The sequence below is a fragment of the Anser anser genome (genome assembly GCF_964211835.1).
Source record: "Anser anser genome assembly, chromosome: 1".
Lineage (NCBI taxonomy): Eukaryota > Metazoa > Chordata > Aves > Anseriformes > Anatidae > Anser > Anser anser.
In genome coordinates this window covers 129,713,527-129,730,564 of record NC_139720.1, presented here as the reverse complement: position 1 = coordinate 129,730,564, position 17,038 = coordinate 129,713,527, and the positions used below count along the sequence as shown (strand labels likewise).

General features: G+C 38.7%; 1 protein-coding gene across 5 annotated transcripts in view; it reads right to left on the bottom strand.

Moving 5' to 3' along the window:
- Nucleotides 1-630: 630 nt before the first annotated feature.
- The window catches only part of CTPS2 (CTP synthase 2), a 73,420-nt gene continuing 57,012 nt past the window's right edge, over nucleotides 631-17,038 (bottom strand). For 4 of the 5 annotated variants that reach the window (XM_083842434.1, XM_083842433.1, XM_083842432.1 and 1 more), the window contains 4 exons: nucleotides 15,598-15,694; nucleotides 12,088-12,232; nucleotides 4,055-4,165; nucleotides 631-2,502 (listed from right to left, as the gene is read on the bottom strand). In XM_083842434.1, the coding sequence (XP_083698560.1) occupies nucleotides 4,096-4,165; nucleotides 12,088-12,232; nucleotides 15,598-15,694 (312 nt within the window). In that variant the 3' untranslated portion in view covers nucleotides 631-2,502; nucleotides 4,055-4,095. Of the gene's footprint in view, nucleotides 2,503-4,054; nucleotides 4,166-12,087; nucleotides 12,233-12,268; nucleotides 13,171-15,597; nucleotides 15,695-17,038 lie in introns of those variants that run through there. The other variant, XM_083842436.1, reaches the window with a different exon arrangement.

The window sequence follows — 17,038 nt, the reverse complement described above, 5'->3', positions numbered from 1 at the left end:
TCTCTGGGCATCCTGTGCCAGCACTCCGTCAGCCACACAGCATGGAAGTGCTGCCTGGTGTTGACAGGGAGGCCCCTGTGCTCCAGTTTCTGCCCACTGCCTTTTGTCCTGGCACTGGGCACCACTCAAAAGAGCCTGGTTCCATCTTCTTTGTACCTTCCCTTCAGGTGGGTTTGTATACATTGCCAAGTTCCCCCACATCTTCTCTTCTCCAGGCTGAACAGTCCCAGCTTTCTCAGCCTTTCCTCACAGGAGAGATGCTCCAGTCCCTTATTCATCTTTGTGGTCTTTCACTGGACTCTCTCCAGTATGCTCATGTTTCCTCTTGTACTGGGAAGCCCAGTACTGGACACACTACTCCAAGTGTGGCTTTAACAGCACTGAGAAGAGAGAAAACCTTCTTCAGTCTGAAGGCAACACTCTTCCTAGTGTAGCCCAGAATTGGCTGGAAAAGGCCTGTTTGCCTTCTTCAGTTTTGGAAATGGCATATGCTGCCTCTACTAGCTCAAGCGGGAGATAGATACCCTGTGGCAGTGATGTGTCTATCTCCAGGACAGTCTTTTGTGTAGAATAGTTAGCAGGAAGAGGTTTGGGAAGGGCACTGGAAGATTAAGGTGCTGTTTCCAGCTCCATTCCATGTTGTGTTTATTTTTCTCCCTCATTTTTTGGGGGGAATAAATCACAACTTCTCTGTAACACAGCTACACAAAACCAACTTTAGCAGTTTCCTAGGACATTTAACTCCTACTGTTTCATCTTGATGAACCAGGAACATACACCTCAGACAGATGTGGCCACATCACAGACAATACAACTGGAAATGACAGACTGAAAAATTCCCTCTCTGACACCACAGCTCACAACTGGCACCAAGATTCTTTAAGACAGCATCTAAACACTTCTGAATAACATCATTAAATATATTTGAAAATACATTTGAATGTTACAGATAGAGTTAGGAAATGTTTTGCTTTTCACAAGCCAGTAGCCAGTCTCTCATTGGGAAAGACATACAGTGATACCAATTCTGACAATACCTGCTATTTGTAAGGCACATATTTGCAAAACACTTTAAAACAACCACTTCCATAGGAACACTTTTTATTTCATTACCATTAAAGCTTCTTTAGTGAAGAGATATATTGTTTGAGTAACCTGAGATTTCATAAAGCAATACAAAGCTCTCAAACTTACTGTTTTACAAAACTGTAAAAGGGACATGGTGCTTTTTGTTTTCGTACAGATATTTACCTTTTGATCAACTAAAAAAAGCCACTTTCCCCAAAATCATAGTGAAACATAAAGCTAACAATTAAAATGATTTTTTTATAGGAAGGGGTGCCTCAAGCATTTGGGGCCTATCAATTACATAGCTCAGGTCCATTTCCTCTGACAGCTCTGCTGATGCCACTGTGCTAATGGGATCCAGCCTTGCACACAGTACCTGACCTCTCACCTTCCCTTTCTGTCTCAGTGATTCAGGCTATTGTCCTGGCTTTGCAAGAGCAGCCTGCACTTGTCACACAATGAAGTAACTTGTGATTTTTAAATTTAAATACACTGTTTTGTCCTACTGCAAGTGAGTCCCATCACCATGCTGTGGTCACTGGATGAGGGAGAACAAGGGTGAACTTTAATTCAGTGTTATACTCAATTGTTGAAATTAAATGAGTGTTATACAACTGGATCCCAGATTATGCTCCACGTTTATGACTGGTTCTTCTACAACTTTCGTGCAAGCATACAGCTTGCATTTTAAAATATGAGTGCATTTACTTTCTCTCTTACAAAATATGAATACAAAAACGCCTTCTAATATCACTTCTGTAACTTGGTAGGTTCAATATTATCAGAGTTTCAGGGGAAACAGAGCAAACAAACTTGAATTTTTGTCAAATGGAATCACATATAAAAGCCAAGAGAAAAGACATGCATATCCAACATCAATTATTATAATCACAGACAGCTGAAATACAAAAACAATTTCTCATTTGTACATATTGAACAGCAAAAAAAAAAAAAGAAAGAAAAAATATATACACATACATACAACAAGCTTAACAGGGAAACAAACCCGAAACCGTTCTCTACTGCTCATGGACAGGACAACCGCCCCTTAAATTTTTCATGCATTCCCTCCTCATTGACAAAGACGAATGTATTTCATCTTACTGTTCTAAGGTGAAATGAAAACAATCAAACTTTCCTTCAAAGCAAGAATAACTGTGAACTGGTGAAATAATGCATATTCACCTGAGATCATTCTGAAATATAGGACAAGATCAATAATGATTAACAGCCAAGGTGCACAACCATTTATGTCATTTTTAAAGAGAAACAGCGTTTATACAAATAGATTTTGCTAAAGGACAGAAGAACTGTTTTCTGTAAAGAGAATAATTGAAAATAGTAAGTGAGGAGATACTGTATTCTCATAATAAGGAGCACAAGCAGCTTACTCTTCCACTTTCTTCTATTCAGTATTGCCCCATTTCCAACTTCCTGTAACATAAAAAGAGGGAGGGGAAGGAAGAACAAAAGGAAAAAATAATTATTAAAAACATTTCTTCTGTAACTCAGTTTACCTTATGCTTATGCCAGTTTCTTTCAATTCCAAAGTAGTTGCATGGTAAACACTACAGGTATTCTATCATTTGTTTAGATCTGGAATTCCTTCTAGAGTAATTCTGTTGAATACAGTTGGTATCCACCAGTGACATGTCTGTGACTACTGGCTACTACGCTTGAAAGCATCACGTAAGAACATTCATTGAAGCACTGAAAAAGTCACAACTGCTATGGTAAACAGACAATTGTCATTCCTAAGTCCTATTGAGAAAAGCAAGATCAGAGCTAACGGGCCTGTCCTGCACTATATGACAGTCTGAAGAAACAGAGCCATATCAATGTTTGGAGGTAGGAAGGATCTGGGCAAGAGTGAAAAGAAACATTATGTCTACTTATTTTTCTGGTCATTCTAGGACATGCATCAGTACTGTACCTGCATGCAGATCATGCAATCATTTAACATTCTATTCTCCTTTCTCATGATTTGGGGATGTAGTATCATCTTTAACATGTGATGCATGAGAGGGAAGAATAAATGTCACAGAAGAAACCCATGTTGTGGCTAAGGACAAAACTCCAATTTCTAGCATCTCACACCAGTATTTTAATCATCAGGTGGAAATGCATCATTCATATGCAGCCTCAATCACTAGCTTAGTGATTAAGCACAGCTGCTTAGTAACTACATGATGTGAATGGAATAAAATCAGAGCAGGAAAAAGTTGTATCCTGCTTACAGAAGTGCTCAAAAATACTAAAAAGCATGAATGTACATATGGATAAGAGCTCCTTGCCAGACAAAACTCTGATGAATGTGTGTTGAGAAGAGTAAGACTGAGATTCAGGCCCAGATTCTGCAGAGGTCCCAGATTCTGCAGAGGCCAGGTGGCTCACAGGAAATATGATCTCCAGACTGAAAAGGAATCTCATCTACCAGCAATGTCAGGCTACCATCTTTACATGTGAAAAAAACAACCAGCCCTATAAGAAACATCCCTGTGGCAAACAAAGCCACAATTTTATAAAACTTGTTTGTATATCAACCACCACGCAGATTGAATCCAAATATTTATCTTGGAATGTATTTGATAAACAGTGCATAAAATAAAATTAAAAATGAATATTAAGGCCAAAAAAAAAGTTGTATCAATATGGTGTACTCAAAGTGATCCAAACTTGCAAACCAAAGTAACAGAAAACATGATATTTGAATGTGCTTTCATTGCATCTTCTAACACTAACACAACTTGATTTTGTACAGCATCCTACATATAAGCTGTACCCAAAACACTTAGCAGACTTTAATAATGTAATTGCTGAGTTAAGCAGCAGAAAAGGAGAATAATTAACTGCTGCAGGCAAGGAAGAAAACATAAGCTCTCAGACGGGATTTGAAACAAACGGGAGAATCAAGATAACTTTGTCTCCTGTTTTAAGTCAAGAACAAATAAATGTCATAAAGCAGTATCAAAACAATCCAGTTTACCTCAATAGCATCGTCCATTTCTGTGTTCTCATACAACCATTTCAGCTTGTTTCTGAATTAGGAAACTCTTTCTCTGGAGAGCTGTCATCACTGAGGTCACTGTAGCTGTCACTGTTAAAAGCAATACACAGTTAGAAAATATGTACAGCAATACATATTTTACTTCAAGCCCTCCAACCCAGACGATGAATATGACAAACACTTTCCTCAAATGCAACCCATTTCCAGAAAACTATTTTAACCTACTGCTCAATTTTTGTATTTTAGAATATATTCCTCTATAGAAATGGGCTTCTACAAGAAAGTTTGGAGTCTAAGAACTGATGAGAAACAATATTCCACCATAAAAACAGTATGTCCGATTTGTTTTTTTTTCTGTTTGGATACTGTATGTTCATTCTATAGTTTGCTGGTGCCATACACATGCAATCATAATCAACAGCATGGAGCATAACAGGTATTCAGCATAAGACTAGAAGGAATTTCTTTTTTATGGTAAAGAAAATGACCAAAGAAGTTAAGACTTTATTTACTCAGAAAGCTTATATTTATACTTAAATTATGATTCTTGCTTTTCCAGTAAGAACATCAATCATTTTCATTCCACCAAGCAATATCCTGACACTTTTTCCTGAGGTTTTACCCTCTTCTGTTATTTTCTGAGAGAAATAGACTGTTTTTCACAGAACAAGCTGCCATGCAAATGATCATTTTATAAGTGGCTAGAACAAGGAAACAGTGAAGGACGGAAATCACCACAGTGACTGAAAGAAAGAAGTACCCACAAACCACAAATTCTTAGTCAGCTGGACAGGGCCTTGTGGTATCTACGCAGTGATGTCTATCATGTCTCCAGGTTTATCTTAATTGTAAGTGCACACACTGCACCTCTTCAGAAAAACCTCCAGACTCAACCTCCTCACCTCTACAGTCTGTCTTCCAGATATCTGAGTTTCCTAAGATTAGAAGCCAGCAAAGGGAGTCCAGGGAACTGACAAGTACATGTGAACAGCAATAATGCTGGTCAGTTCTGTGATACTTCAGAGCGCAGTGTATGGTTAACAGAATACAGGTGGGGATGTCAGACTTCATTTGTGTGGGTACGCCAGTGCTAGCCTTGGGTACCACCTCTACTCCAGCCATCACATACCTGTCTTGCTACCTCTTACTCTTAATCACCAAGCCCACAGGACCTCAGTCACGTAACACTCCCTGCCTCTGGGCATGGTCTCCCATTAGGCCATCAAGCACATAACCAACCCATGACCCACCTAGACACAGCCTTATCAGTTGATCTGCAGTGACTGTAGTGTTTCAAAGGGAACTATGTAATACCACAGTTGGAGATCTTTGATCCAGACTATAATGTGGGATAGTGAACAAACTGAACTCAGTCATACTCATGCTCGTTACTAAGCACTGTTTTCTAGACTGAATTTCAGCTCCTCCACTTTGCAAAAACTCGACTAAAGATTAAGTAAAAACATAGCCATTTTAACAGAGTGAGACAGGAGGAAAAGAACCAACAGCCATCTCTTTAATTTCTACCTCTGACTGTTCAGGGAGCCTCCCACAACTACAGCAAACCACTGTAGCAACTTCTGTACAAGGCAGGGTAGATATTCCGACTGTTCTAACAACTATTAAGACTTTGCCTACAGTATTCTGCCCTTTCTTTGCATATTGCTGATGTGGATCTTGTAAAGAGTGTGCCATATCAGGCTAACTAGAAATGCTCAATTCGATCATTTCTCCAGCTGCCGAACAATTACACAGTTCAAGTGAGGAAAGTGTTGTTAACAGTATGATCAAGCATGCCAGATGCACACACACAAACACAACATCACTGACACTGTACTTACTTCTTTCTGAAAGTACCCGTGGAAACATGGAATAAAAATTCAGTATTATTAAAACAGTTTTACATTTTCACATAACAGCAAAATAGCAAAAATTGTCCATAGAACACAGATCAAAATTACTGATTGCAGAGAGCTGTGCAGTCTCATGATAACTCTGGTTTAAGCCCAAAACTTTCAGAGAACTGAGTGTTCTCTGCGTTACTTTTTTTTTATTGTCTTTGCTGCCTAGTGGCAGCACAAAAATATAACCCAGATCATCCTATACCTTTATAAGGCCCTCAGGCATCTAAGTAAAAACACTCAGGAACCAATGAAGTGAATGGAGAACTGCTTATCTTCATCTCTTGAAGAGTGTTAGGCATTTATCTCCACCAAACATTCTCATCACCAGTACTCCCCTCCTCAGTGATGTAGGTTTTGGAGTCAGTCACCCACAGGAGCTGTCACACGTTGCCGGATGCTTCAGTCATTTCATTGACTTATCAACCCCAACTTTCCATTCCATTTTCAGTGTGTAGAAGCTGAGGGTGGCTAGTAGCTTAACTAGTGACTAGCCCAGAGGCTAAACCAGTGACTTGGCAGATGACAACTTTGTTCCTGTTCCCACACTGCCCAGTCAGTACAAGGTTTGAATCCACTTCCCAGAAAAGGGCTCTTGTCACTACTTTCTTGACTGTTTTGCAGTGGCACCCCACTGTCTCTCCTAATTTACAACAGTTCTGCTGGATGTAAGTCAGTTTTATTTCTAACAGGCAGGCCACAATGGCAAGAAAGAGAGGGGAAATACCTAGGTAGTGGTCAACCCTTGGGCTTCATACACAGGTAATTGTCAGTCTCACAGTTTCATCTGTTTGAATTGCCTCTCTAAGCATCCCTAGAAGCTGTGGCATCAGGCTAACAAGATGAAATTAGGCTCCCAGAAGACCTGAACTCCTTCAAGAGCTAAGCTGCAAACAGGCACACATGAATCTTAGCATATCTGGGCCTGGGTGCTATCGCATCAAACCGACAGTGATGTGAAGTTCCTAACATTTCCTGTGATATGAACTATATTCAACTGACAAATAATGTGAAGAAAAACTCCAGGTGGTATTAACCGCAAAATAGCCGTTACCTCTTAGGAATAAATGTGTGCTTCCTTCCAAACTACACTGAGTTGCTACACAGATATTAAACACAAAGATGAAATGGATATTTTGTGATCACACCTACTACTATTCCATATGCTGTATAAATCTTAATTAAATGTGCTGGCTATGAAAGTGTGTATGTGTGGTGGTGGTGGTGAATAAATCATATAAGCCTGGCTTTTCCTTTATGAAATTCTTTTTCACACTGCCCTCAACTGAAAAAATATGCTTATAACTTCCTTCAGCAACTTTTCTCTCAGTTTGCGTAAAAATTAATAAACATCTTGGCCAAGATATTCATCTTGTTTGTAACCACTCTTGCAACACTAGATTCCTACAACAAAAAGGAGATAGTGAGCAACTCTGAGGCCACCACAGCAGTTCTAGTCCATCTTTTTTTTTCCCCATGAGGTCTGCAGTATAAAGATAAGGCCAAGCAGAAGAAGAAAAAAAAAAAAGAACAAAACATGGAGTACACAGTGTCACTACATCTAGTCAATCTTCAAGACAGTCTGCTGAGGTTACAGAGATGAAGAATTTTGGTCACTTTTATCCTTACCTAATCTAACCATAGCTAACAGAAATACGGTACCGAGCTTGTATTTCACTTTGCAGTGAACTGCAACAGCAGTTGCAGTGACTGCCACTGGAGCCACTCCTCTTGCCTTCTCTGGGGACTGTGGCACTGCTTCCTGCTGGTGAGAACACAACCCCTACCACTACAGCTGCCACCCCTGGCTTCTGGATTGTCTTTTTTTTTTTTTTGGTGGAACAGTCCCTCTCCTGCTGCTCTCTGACAGTCTTCAATCCACAAGATTTCCTTCACTTTCCTCTGAAGTGCCTGGTTTTCGCTAATAGCAGAAATATAACAGTGCGCCAGATGTGTTATCGTTTGGGACAAGTAGGACAGTTCCTTTCATCCTATTTGTCCTACTAATTTACGCTGCTAAGGATATCACACATTCTAGTTTATGAAGTATTAAGTGACACATTCTTTGTTATACTACTGTGAAGTGTAACTCACTCACTAAATCTTTCTTGATGCAGCTCACTTTTCACCTTCAGAAAACCGAATTCCGTTACAGCTACCTGTAATTCTTCAACAGTGCTTCTTTGATAACATCCTTCACCCTTTAAAACTATCAATATGACATATTATTTACCACTGTCATTTCTAAAGAGGTCCAACCCTTTCAATGCTATATGCCAGATTCTAATTTTGGAGCAACTCTGAGAGGTCCTTTTGCAATTCCATGACAGTCATTCCCTCTTCCCACCTACAAAGTAAGTGGACCCAAGTACTTAACAGGGGACATCAGGGATAGCCTTGCCGATATCTCCTTTGTCACTTACACACTAAAAAAGGTCACACAGGCTTTTTACTGTCCTGTTTACACGTGCTTGCCCAAACCTCCCTAACACAACAGGTTTGGGAGACAGTTGGACTGTGTCAGTGCAGTGAGCACCACATGGACGAATCTATCTTCTAAGGTTTTTGGTTTGTTAGATTTTTTTTTTCCTTTATGCATTACTTTCTATCCTTTGACCACTTTTGTTCCTTGTCCCTGAATATGACTTATGGGTCATCTTTTATTAGTAACCTGCCCAGAACTTAAAATATTACTCTTACCAGATGGTGTTGCATTGGTTCCTTCCCTTACCATGTTCACAAGTGACTTGCAGAAATTTACGTTGGCAGCAGTCTTATTTGCCAACACTTTCTCACCTAGGAACATATCTCACTTACTACATACCCTCCCTATTTACTGGACATTTATGTTTAAATTATTTACCTTTACCCTGTTGCCCTCCTCCTCCACAGAAACATATCATTTCATTATTTACAGCTCAGATTTCTAAATTTTCTGTATCTTTTTATACTATTTCTTTGTTCTGAATAGTGCTTTCAGCTCTCCCTTATTTGAAACTATTTGCAGTGATCATTAATGTGCTATAGCCTAATTTTGCGGGCCATTAATAAAGATGTTGGCTTCAGGGAAAGAAGAAAAAAATGCCTACAGCAGCATGGTTTTATTGTCCATTAGTGGTTTTGCATTCCATAGGACAGTGCCCAAAGATAAGACAGCTCTCATTACTTTTTCCAAGTGAAATTCTGTAAGACACTGTAAAAACTAATAATATTACATCTGAAGTTCTCCTCTTCCTCCATCAGTTTTCTATTAAAACCTTTTGGTTTATTTTAAAGAAGAGTTCTGTATTTGAGGGTTTTGTATACTTTTTGAGAGTTTCTTGTGGTTCTGGTCTTCTCTGTCCTTTAAAATCAATCATGTAAACAGCCACACATCTTCCTTTGCTCCACGTGAAATGGTGACTTCAGTACTTCCATGTAAAGATTTGGAGAAGGTCATGATATAAAAGCATTCACCAGGAACTGAAGCGAATGATCATTAGGCACTTATGTCTTTGAGCACTAGAAGTCACAAAGGCAACTTACATGCTCAACTACCACTTTACCACTTCAGGTAACTAAGTAGTATCTCACTACTGAGATACTTTGTTCCATAGTTCTTAACTACCTCTAAGCACCAAAGTTCCTAGGAACTAAATTTATCCCAGATGAGGCATTCCTTTCTCAAATAGGGAAGCTCATGCCTGCGTGTAAGCATTTTCAGACCATTTACCAGAGTAGGCCTCACAAAAAGAAGTCTAAGTGAAGGTTTATTTGCTTTAATTTATTTAGGACACTCTCCTAAGAAGTGTGATGCATCTTTAAATCAACTGTTTGCTTAGCTTAGAAGCTAGGGCTTCTGTCCATGTGTCAGATGTTCTAAAATTGTGTCCTAATTATGGGGCTGTTAAGTGTTCTAACGTAATGATTTCCTGTTAAGAATCTCATGCTGAAATATGCATTTCCCTTTGTCTCAGGGCTGCAACATTAACTTTCCTTTTATTTATTTTTTTGGTTGGTTGGTTGATCTTTTTTTTAATATAGTTTAGGTAGTATTTTGCTCAACTTGCTGGCCTCCACAAATTCTTTTTCGGGTTACATCTTTGCTGCAGTCAACAGCATGACTACAACTCACGTAGGCAGTACAGGGTGAGGTGTACAGAAAATCCTCTTCTCAAATTTGTTTCAAAGTCTTGTTACTGCATGTCTTAGCTTCATTGTTCAATGACATCATTACCATTCTGGGGTTTAAAGGTTTAAACTGGAAATCCTTTCCACTCAGCAGGTGGATAGGTTAATATGAGCGGCTGCGGTGTAATGCAAATGCTCCTATCTTAGCCTCAGAATCTTTTGCTTTTCCAATGTTATTTCTCTCTCGGTGGGGACAGAGGGGGCTGTTTCCTGTGAAACGAAGTAAATGCTAAGATCTAGGGTTTTTTTTGTTTCTTTTCTTTTCTTTTATATATATATATATATTATATATAAAGTTTGGGGGTTTGAACTTGTCTTTGCTAAATATTAGCGTTGGCTGGAGTTTTTTGTATGACCAGGAAGGAAAAAGTTGGGTATAAACTTACTTGAATTAATATATATTCAACAGAAGTTACGTGCAGCACATTCAGTAATTGCTGCAACCTCAGGTCAAGGTTAGAAAACATTCACTACATTGCCAAGGGATTTCAGTCGAAATTAGTAGGACACATGTGGACCACTTATTCAAAGCAAGTAATTCTTCTTTATCTCAGAGAGATGAATAGGTATACTTATAGGAGGAATTGGTAAGAGAAGGATATCGGGAGCTGGGAAACAATACCAGCTGTGAGGCAGAGAGCACTCACAAGAGGAAATGCCTGAAGATCATTGTGCTTGAAGACTACCATGCTACCAAGCACCATAAAATTTTGTCCTGTGTAATGCACTGGCACAGATTTTAAAAAGTATTTAAGGTTATGATCACTAATAATAATTTCCCCTTAAGGGAAAGGTAACAGGTTAAGGTAACAGGAATACTTTGGTTAAGGTAACAGGAATATTTTGATCACGCTGTAGTTTGCAGATCACAAAAATTATCTCTGTATGTACACAATTGCAGAATTGGCCAGAATAAGTGAAGACGAACTGTATTTATGAAAGACAGGTGATATCCATAAGGAGAGAAGTGGAGAGAAGTAACAAAATGGATTGTTCTGGTCTGGCTTGGCTATTTTACATTCCTACTGAAACCTCAGTAAAATTTCTAAAATTTCTATTTTTCTCATAAGAAAAGGAGCTCTATTTAAGAATAAAAAGCAGTGCTCAAAGAAAACAAAACTACTAAGTTCAATGCCTTGTACGAAAAGCCAGCAAGCCAGGATTGGATAGCGTTACTGTTTAACGGTTCTGAAGGGTTTTTTTGTTGTTGTTATTGTAGCCTAGGATTTCCTCTGACCCCCTTATTAACATGAAATTTATTAAGAAAATTGTAACTTTTATTAATGTCATTTGAATAAACAAAAATGATCTAACACTTATTGAAAAGTATTGCTACACTCAACAAACACACTAAAAACTCTATGACCAAGGCAACTGGGATGCTTGAAAAAAAGAACATAAAACAACCAATATGGCTGAACCATAGTTTTAATCTAGATCCAAACCTTTCCGTAAGTTTAAAGGTATTACAACTGTTTTCTTTCAGGCCTGTTTCTACTAGACTATATTAATTATTTAGCTACTGCAAAATAGAATCAGGGTTTTCTGTTTTGTTACTGCAGCCACTAAAATACTGCTGGATAAGAATTACACTTCATTGCTTGATACTCTAGCAAATCTCTTTCCCTGTAAGGCTATCATTCATAGAAGTTAACACAGTAGGCCAGAAACTTAGGTTTATTAAAGGTTTTTGTTTGTTTGTTTTACTTCTGGTTACAATGTACAAATTTGACTGTAGGCCTAATAGTCTCTGAAAACAAGGAAGTCAAGGAATATGCTCACTGCTTACAGACACTTTTATACCAGGGTTTATGCTAGGCTTGCACAGAACAAATATATTAAGAACTCCTTTTCCTTTTCTGGACTTCTGAAAAGCTGGACAGAATGGTCCTTCCAACAAAGTGACTGTGAAACTACAAGCAGGTAAGTATGAAAGATTACCTTGGAGACAATTTACAACCACGTTGCAGGTATGCATTGAGTGTTCCAGTTGCTGCAAGTAACAGTCCAAGGTATGGAGGTGAAGGTTTCATAGGTCTTGAGGAAAACTCTGGGTGGAACTGAACTCCCACAAAATATGGGTGGTCTACAAGACAGATGTCAAAGAAAATTAAAAGACGTAGGAAGAGAATAATAGAACTGTTTGAACAAAAGTTTATTGAAGATTTCACACAGGAAAACCAGAAACCAGATTACATGTGTGAATTTAAGGGTGGGGCAGTGGTAACCTCAACTTTATTCCATGGAAAGCAACTTATAACAGTGGCAGAAGGTTAGTAAAGCAAATTAATGAAAAATCATCCTGTGATTCAACTTTACCGTGCACAATGATGCAACTAAAAGCTGAATAATAAATCTGCACAGACATGTAAGGGGGAAAAAATGCTACATAGGCAACCCTAATTTTGCCTATTTCATGTTATTTTTCATAGTGGTTTGGTATCCAGCATTTACATTTAAGCATGCATACATATTCAGAACATGCACTTACACATACCTGAAGGGAAAATAGAACAGCTCCTGAAAGACCAGGCATTACCTTACAGCAACTATTTACACACTATGAGATGAATATGAAAGCAATATACACAGAAAATAGGGAAAAATAAGCTTCAGATAACTGGGCCTGCAAGAGATCTGCTGGGCCATTAAGTCTGGTCTCCTGTTATTGAATGCAGTGACATCACTTAGTCTCACACGCAAATGGTCAAAGCTCTGCCATAACGTCTGCTGGGATTTTTTTGCTCCCATTGGAAAGTTCTTCTGATAGTCCCTCCTTTTGCTTAGAAACTTCTTCCTAATTCACAGGCCACGTTTTTTTACAGCCAAATTATGTCCATTTCTTATGGTACTCTTCTTTCCTGCAGTTTATCCTGGGTGATGAAGGATGACAATAACATCATCATTCAACACCGTTTATTACACTAATCAAGATGCGCTGGTTTGTCTTCTCTTAAATCTTTAGTTTTCTGTTTCTCCAGTCATAGCACCTTGTTATGGCTGCTTCTGCATCCCTCCTGTCTTCTTTGGAAGAATAAGGATAGAACATTATTTTCATGCTCTTCCATGCTGTGCACCTGTTCCTTCTTCGAATGTCAGTTTAAAGAAGCTAACATTAACCAATTCTAGGATCAGGATACAGGATGAAATTAACGACAGACCCCTTCTGGTTTGACAATTTCCAAAACAATCCCAAACATTCAAGGAATTTCTCTGCAGTACAGAATAAGGGATAACAAGAAAGCAGGGCTTTTCTTCTTTGAAGATAAACAATACAAACAAGTATACTGCTCTTCCCTCTGCTGCTATGCCTTAAAAAAGAACCTGGGATCCTAAAATTATCCCATAACTTCTTTCTCTCTACTATGCAATTTAGTTCTTTGAAGCGGTAAAACAAGACAATGACAAAGCATTGTATATTTCCTGTGGGGATATTTTGCTAACAGCTTTGCCTGAGCTATCTGGTATAACATTATTTCTGTGCTTCCTCCCTATGATGATTGTTTTTCTTCTTTAGTAATCAGAGTCTCCTAGCAGCCCATTGTGAAATAATTCCAGGTTATACTGCTGCTTTTATTCTTTTCACAGTAACATGCAATTTAAAAATCCTGCCTGATTTATTTCATGATGCTCTTTATAGAAGTTGTTTCATGCAGGACAGACAAAATAGCCTTCCAACCAGTCACCAATATGCACAACAGGAACAAGCATGCATCTACTAGGAACAAACTAAATAAAGAATACCATGACAATTAGTAGTTTATGTATTTTTTGCTCTCATTTTACTCTCTACGGTGCAGCTGCTTGAAACTATAAGTAGATGTCTATGTTCAAACCCTTGTTCAAAATCACAAGACTGTTCTTCAATATACCTTGGAGTACGAAATGAATTCTCACAAATATGTCAGAAATAACACTCTATATAGAATGATAATGTGTTCTCATGATATATTTCCGTTTCTGTGCATGGAGTTTATCTAAACCAATGGTAATTTTTGGCCATTTAAGAAAAGGAAAAAAAAAATCTTGTAAGGTAGCTGGCATATTCAGGTGCCTGGTACTCATCCTGCCAACTGTGACTTAACAGCAAGGAGTTACTGAAGGGTTCACGCAAAACCAAAAGGACTGTTTCTAAGAGCTGCTCTGTATAAATGTTCAATAAAAACATGCACTGTAGCTCCTTTTTATCTTGGAATGCTTTAGAAAAGGCATCAAGCTTTACTTGGTAAAGCAGTGCAGTGCTACCAGATTTCCACAGAATCAAACTCTCATTTATCTGAGTAGCTTCTGTGAAAGAAAGGAATTTGCTTTCTATATGATATTCATACTTGATTTTTTTTTCCTATGATTCCAAACAAGGGGTAATCAGACACGAACTGACTGAGTTTGGAAGATACCCTGGGAGGTCTCTAGTCCCATCTCCTGCTCAAAGCAGGTTCAACTTCAGAATTAAATCAGGTTGCTGACAACTTTGCCTAGTCAAGTTTTAAAGGTCTCTATCTGCAAGGATGGAGATGTCACAGTTTTACAATGCTTTGGTTATATAGCATGTACGCATATTTCATAAACTCAAGCAAACTAAGTACATATGAGTTATTGAAACCTGACTGAAGAGATCCAAAGGTTGGCTTAGGGCCAACATCATTGCAAAATTGGCTTATACCTTTAAAAGGTTGAGGTGACCATGAGAAGTACCTGATGACTAGAAAAAGAGAGTCACCATGCCCATCTTCAACAAAGACAAGAAGAAGGATCTAGGGATCTAGAGGCCAGTCAGCCTAAATTTGGTTTATGGCAAGAATGCAAAATAAAGCCATTTTCAGACGCACAAAGGACAGTAACGCAACTAGGAATAATCAGTCTTTGGATAAGGGGAGAGCAGTAGCTTTCCTTAACTCTGACTTTAGCAAGGCTTTTGATACGGTTTCCTAGCACCCAAGATAGGAGCTATGGATGGAATGGGTAGACTACAAAATGTGTTAAACATGGCTGGACTGGGTTCAAAGAATAGTGGTGAGTGGTTTGAAGTCCAACCAATAACCAACTTGGAGACAGTCAAAACTTGACTGGATATGGCTCTTGGCAACCTTATCTGTATTTGAGGGTAGCCCTGTACTGAACAGAGGGTTGAACTAGACAACCTCCCAAATCGTTCTATGCTTCCACATAGCCAAATGCCACTGAGCTAGAATTATGACCTTTTGGAACAGGAGTAAGTGTCTCCCTGATAATCTGATACATGCACAGTCCTTGAGAAGAAGTATAAGACACTGGCTGATAAAATCCTCTGAATCTTCACCTATTGTAATACACAAGTGGAGTCAACAGTACTCCCTAATATGATCCTGGCTGTTATGACAGCTATGTGTTCATCTACATCCAATTTAGCTACCTATAGTTTACATAGTTTTAATAGATGCAGAAAGTACTACAGACAAGTGAGACACTTACTCTCCAATTCAATAATTTCCATTCTGTTCCCTTCTGTATCATGGCCAACAAATTTCAAACCTTTCTCTTCAAAGCTGTGAGTCAGTTCAGGGTTCACCTGAAATATTGAAAATAATAATAAAATTGTAGTTCTATTTTTTTTTTGGTTTAACAAAATGTAGTAGTTAATTGTAGCACTTTTACTTATGTATACAGGAATGAAAAGAATTGGGAAAAGAGTTGGGAATTTTTGCTTTCTTGTTTTGACAACTCTCTGGTAGAAATATTCAAAAATGGGCACGCTTATTTTATATGAGATGAATCAGTAATTTAAAGCCTTAACAATAAATACATACAAAAGATTAAAGCCAGGGTCCCTCTTGCTTGCTGTCTTCCTGATTCTAAAGAGCTTGCATTCCTCGTTTTTGAAATGGTCTATCATAGCAGGGGGGAAGATTGACTTCCTCTTTGAATAACACAATTCAGCAGTCTATGACATGAGCTGTGGTTCAAAATCCCTCAAACAGGAGCTCTGGAGTAAGCTGTTTCATTTCCTTGGTGATGTTCTAACCACTCCATTAATATTCAGACTTTGAGCACTACCATCACATTCTCCTCCCAGCCTTTTAAGGAAACTTAACGCTGACTCAATCAATTTGTAACATGCAACATTTGATACTTCAGGCCCCTCTAGAGATGCTTATGGATTCAGGTGCCTTCTGAACCATCCCAGAGATGGTGTCCAGCTACTGCCTGTCTATTTGGATGACAGAATTTTGAACATAGAGAGATACCTTTGCTCAGATGTCCTCAAACAGAAGTGTGCACCTATAGCAGAGGTGTGGACCTACATCAGAGGCCTGTAGAATCATAGAATCATTAAGGTTGGAAAAGACCTTCAAGATCATGTGATCCAACCATCCCCCTGCATGATTGCTAAGAAGCAAGTGATCTGAATTAGCTTCTGAGTTCTCTCTCTGTGATCTGAATTAGCCTCTGAAATCTGCTTACATTCAGACTGTGAAAGAATGTGGACTTCCTGAGCATAATCTAAGCCTAGTCAGACCAGAAGCAATCTACTTAAGGATTATAAACCCGTACCTTTCAAATACTTCACAGGAAGTCAAGTCAGTGGCTACCATCACTCTCAAAAAATTTTATTAAGACAGTAAACTGCTCTGCTCCCCTCTACTGAACACTTGCAAGAACACCTCTGCAATACTGTGTCCAGTTTATGGCCCCTCAGTACAACACAGGCATTGACAAAATATTGCAAATCCAGAAGAGGTCCACCAGGATGGTCAGGGGACTGGAGCACATACAACACAGGAGAAGAGACTGAAGGAGCTTGGTTCGTTCAGCCTGGAGCAGTGAAGGTGAAATATGGAGCTGGTTATTGACTTCAATTATCTAATGGGATAGTATAAAGAAGATGGAGAGAGACTCTGCTCAGAGGTTCACA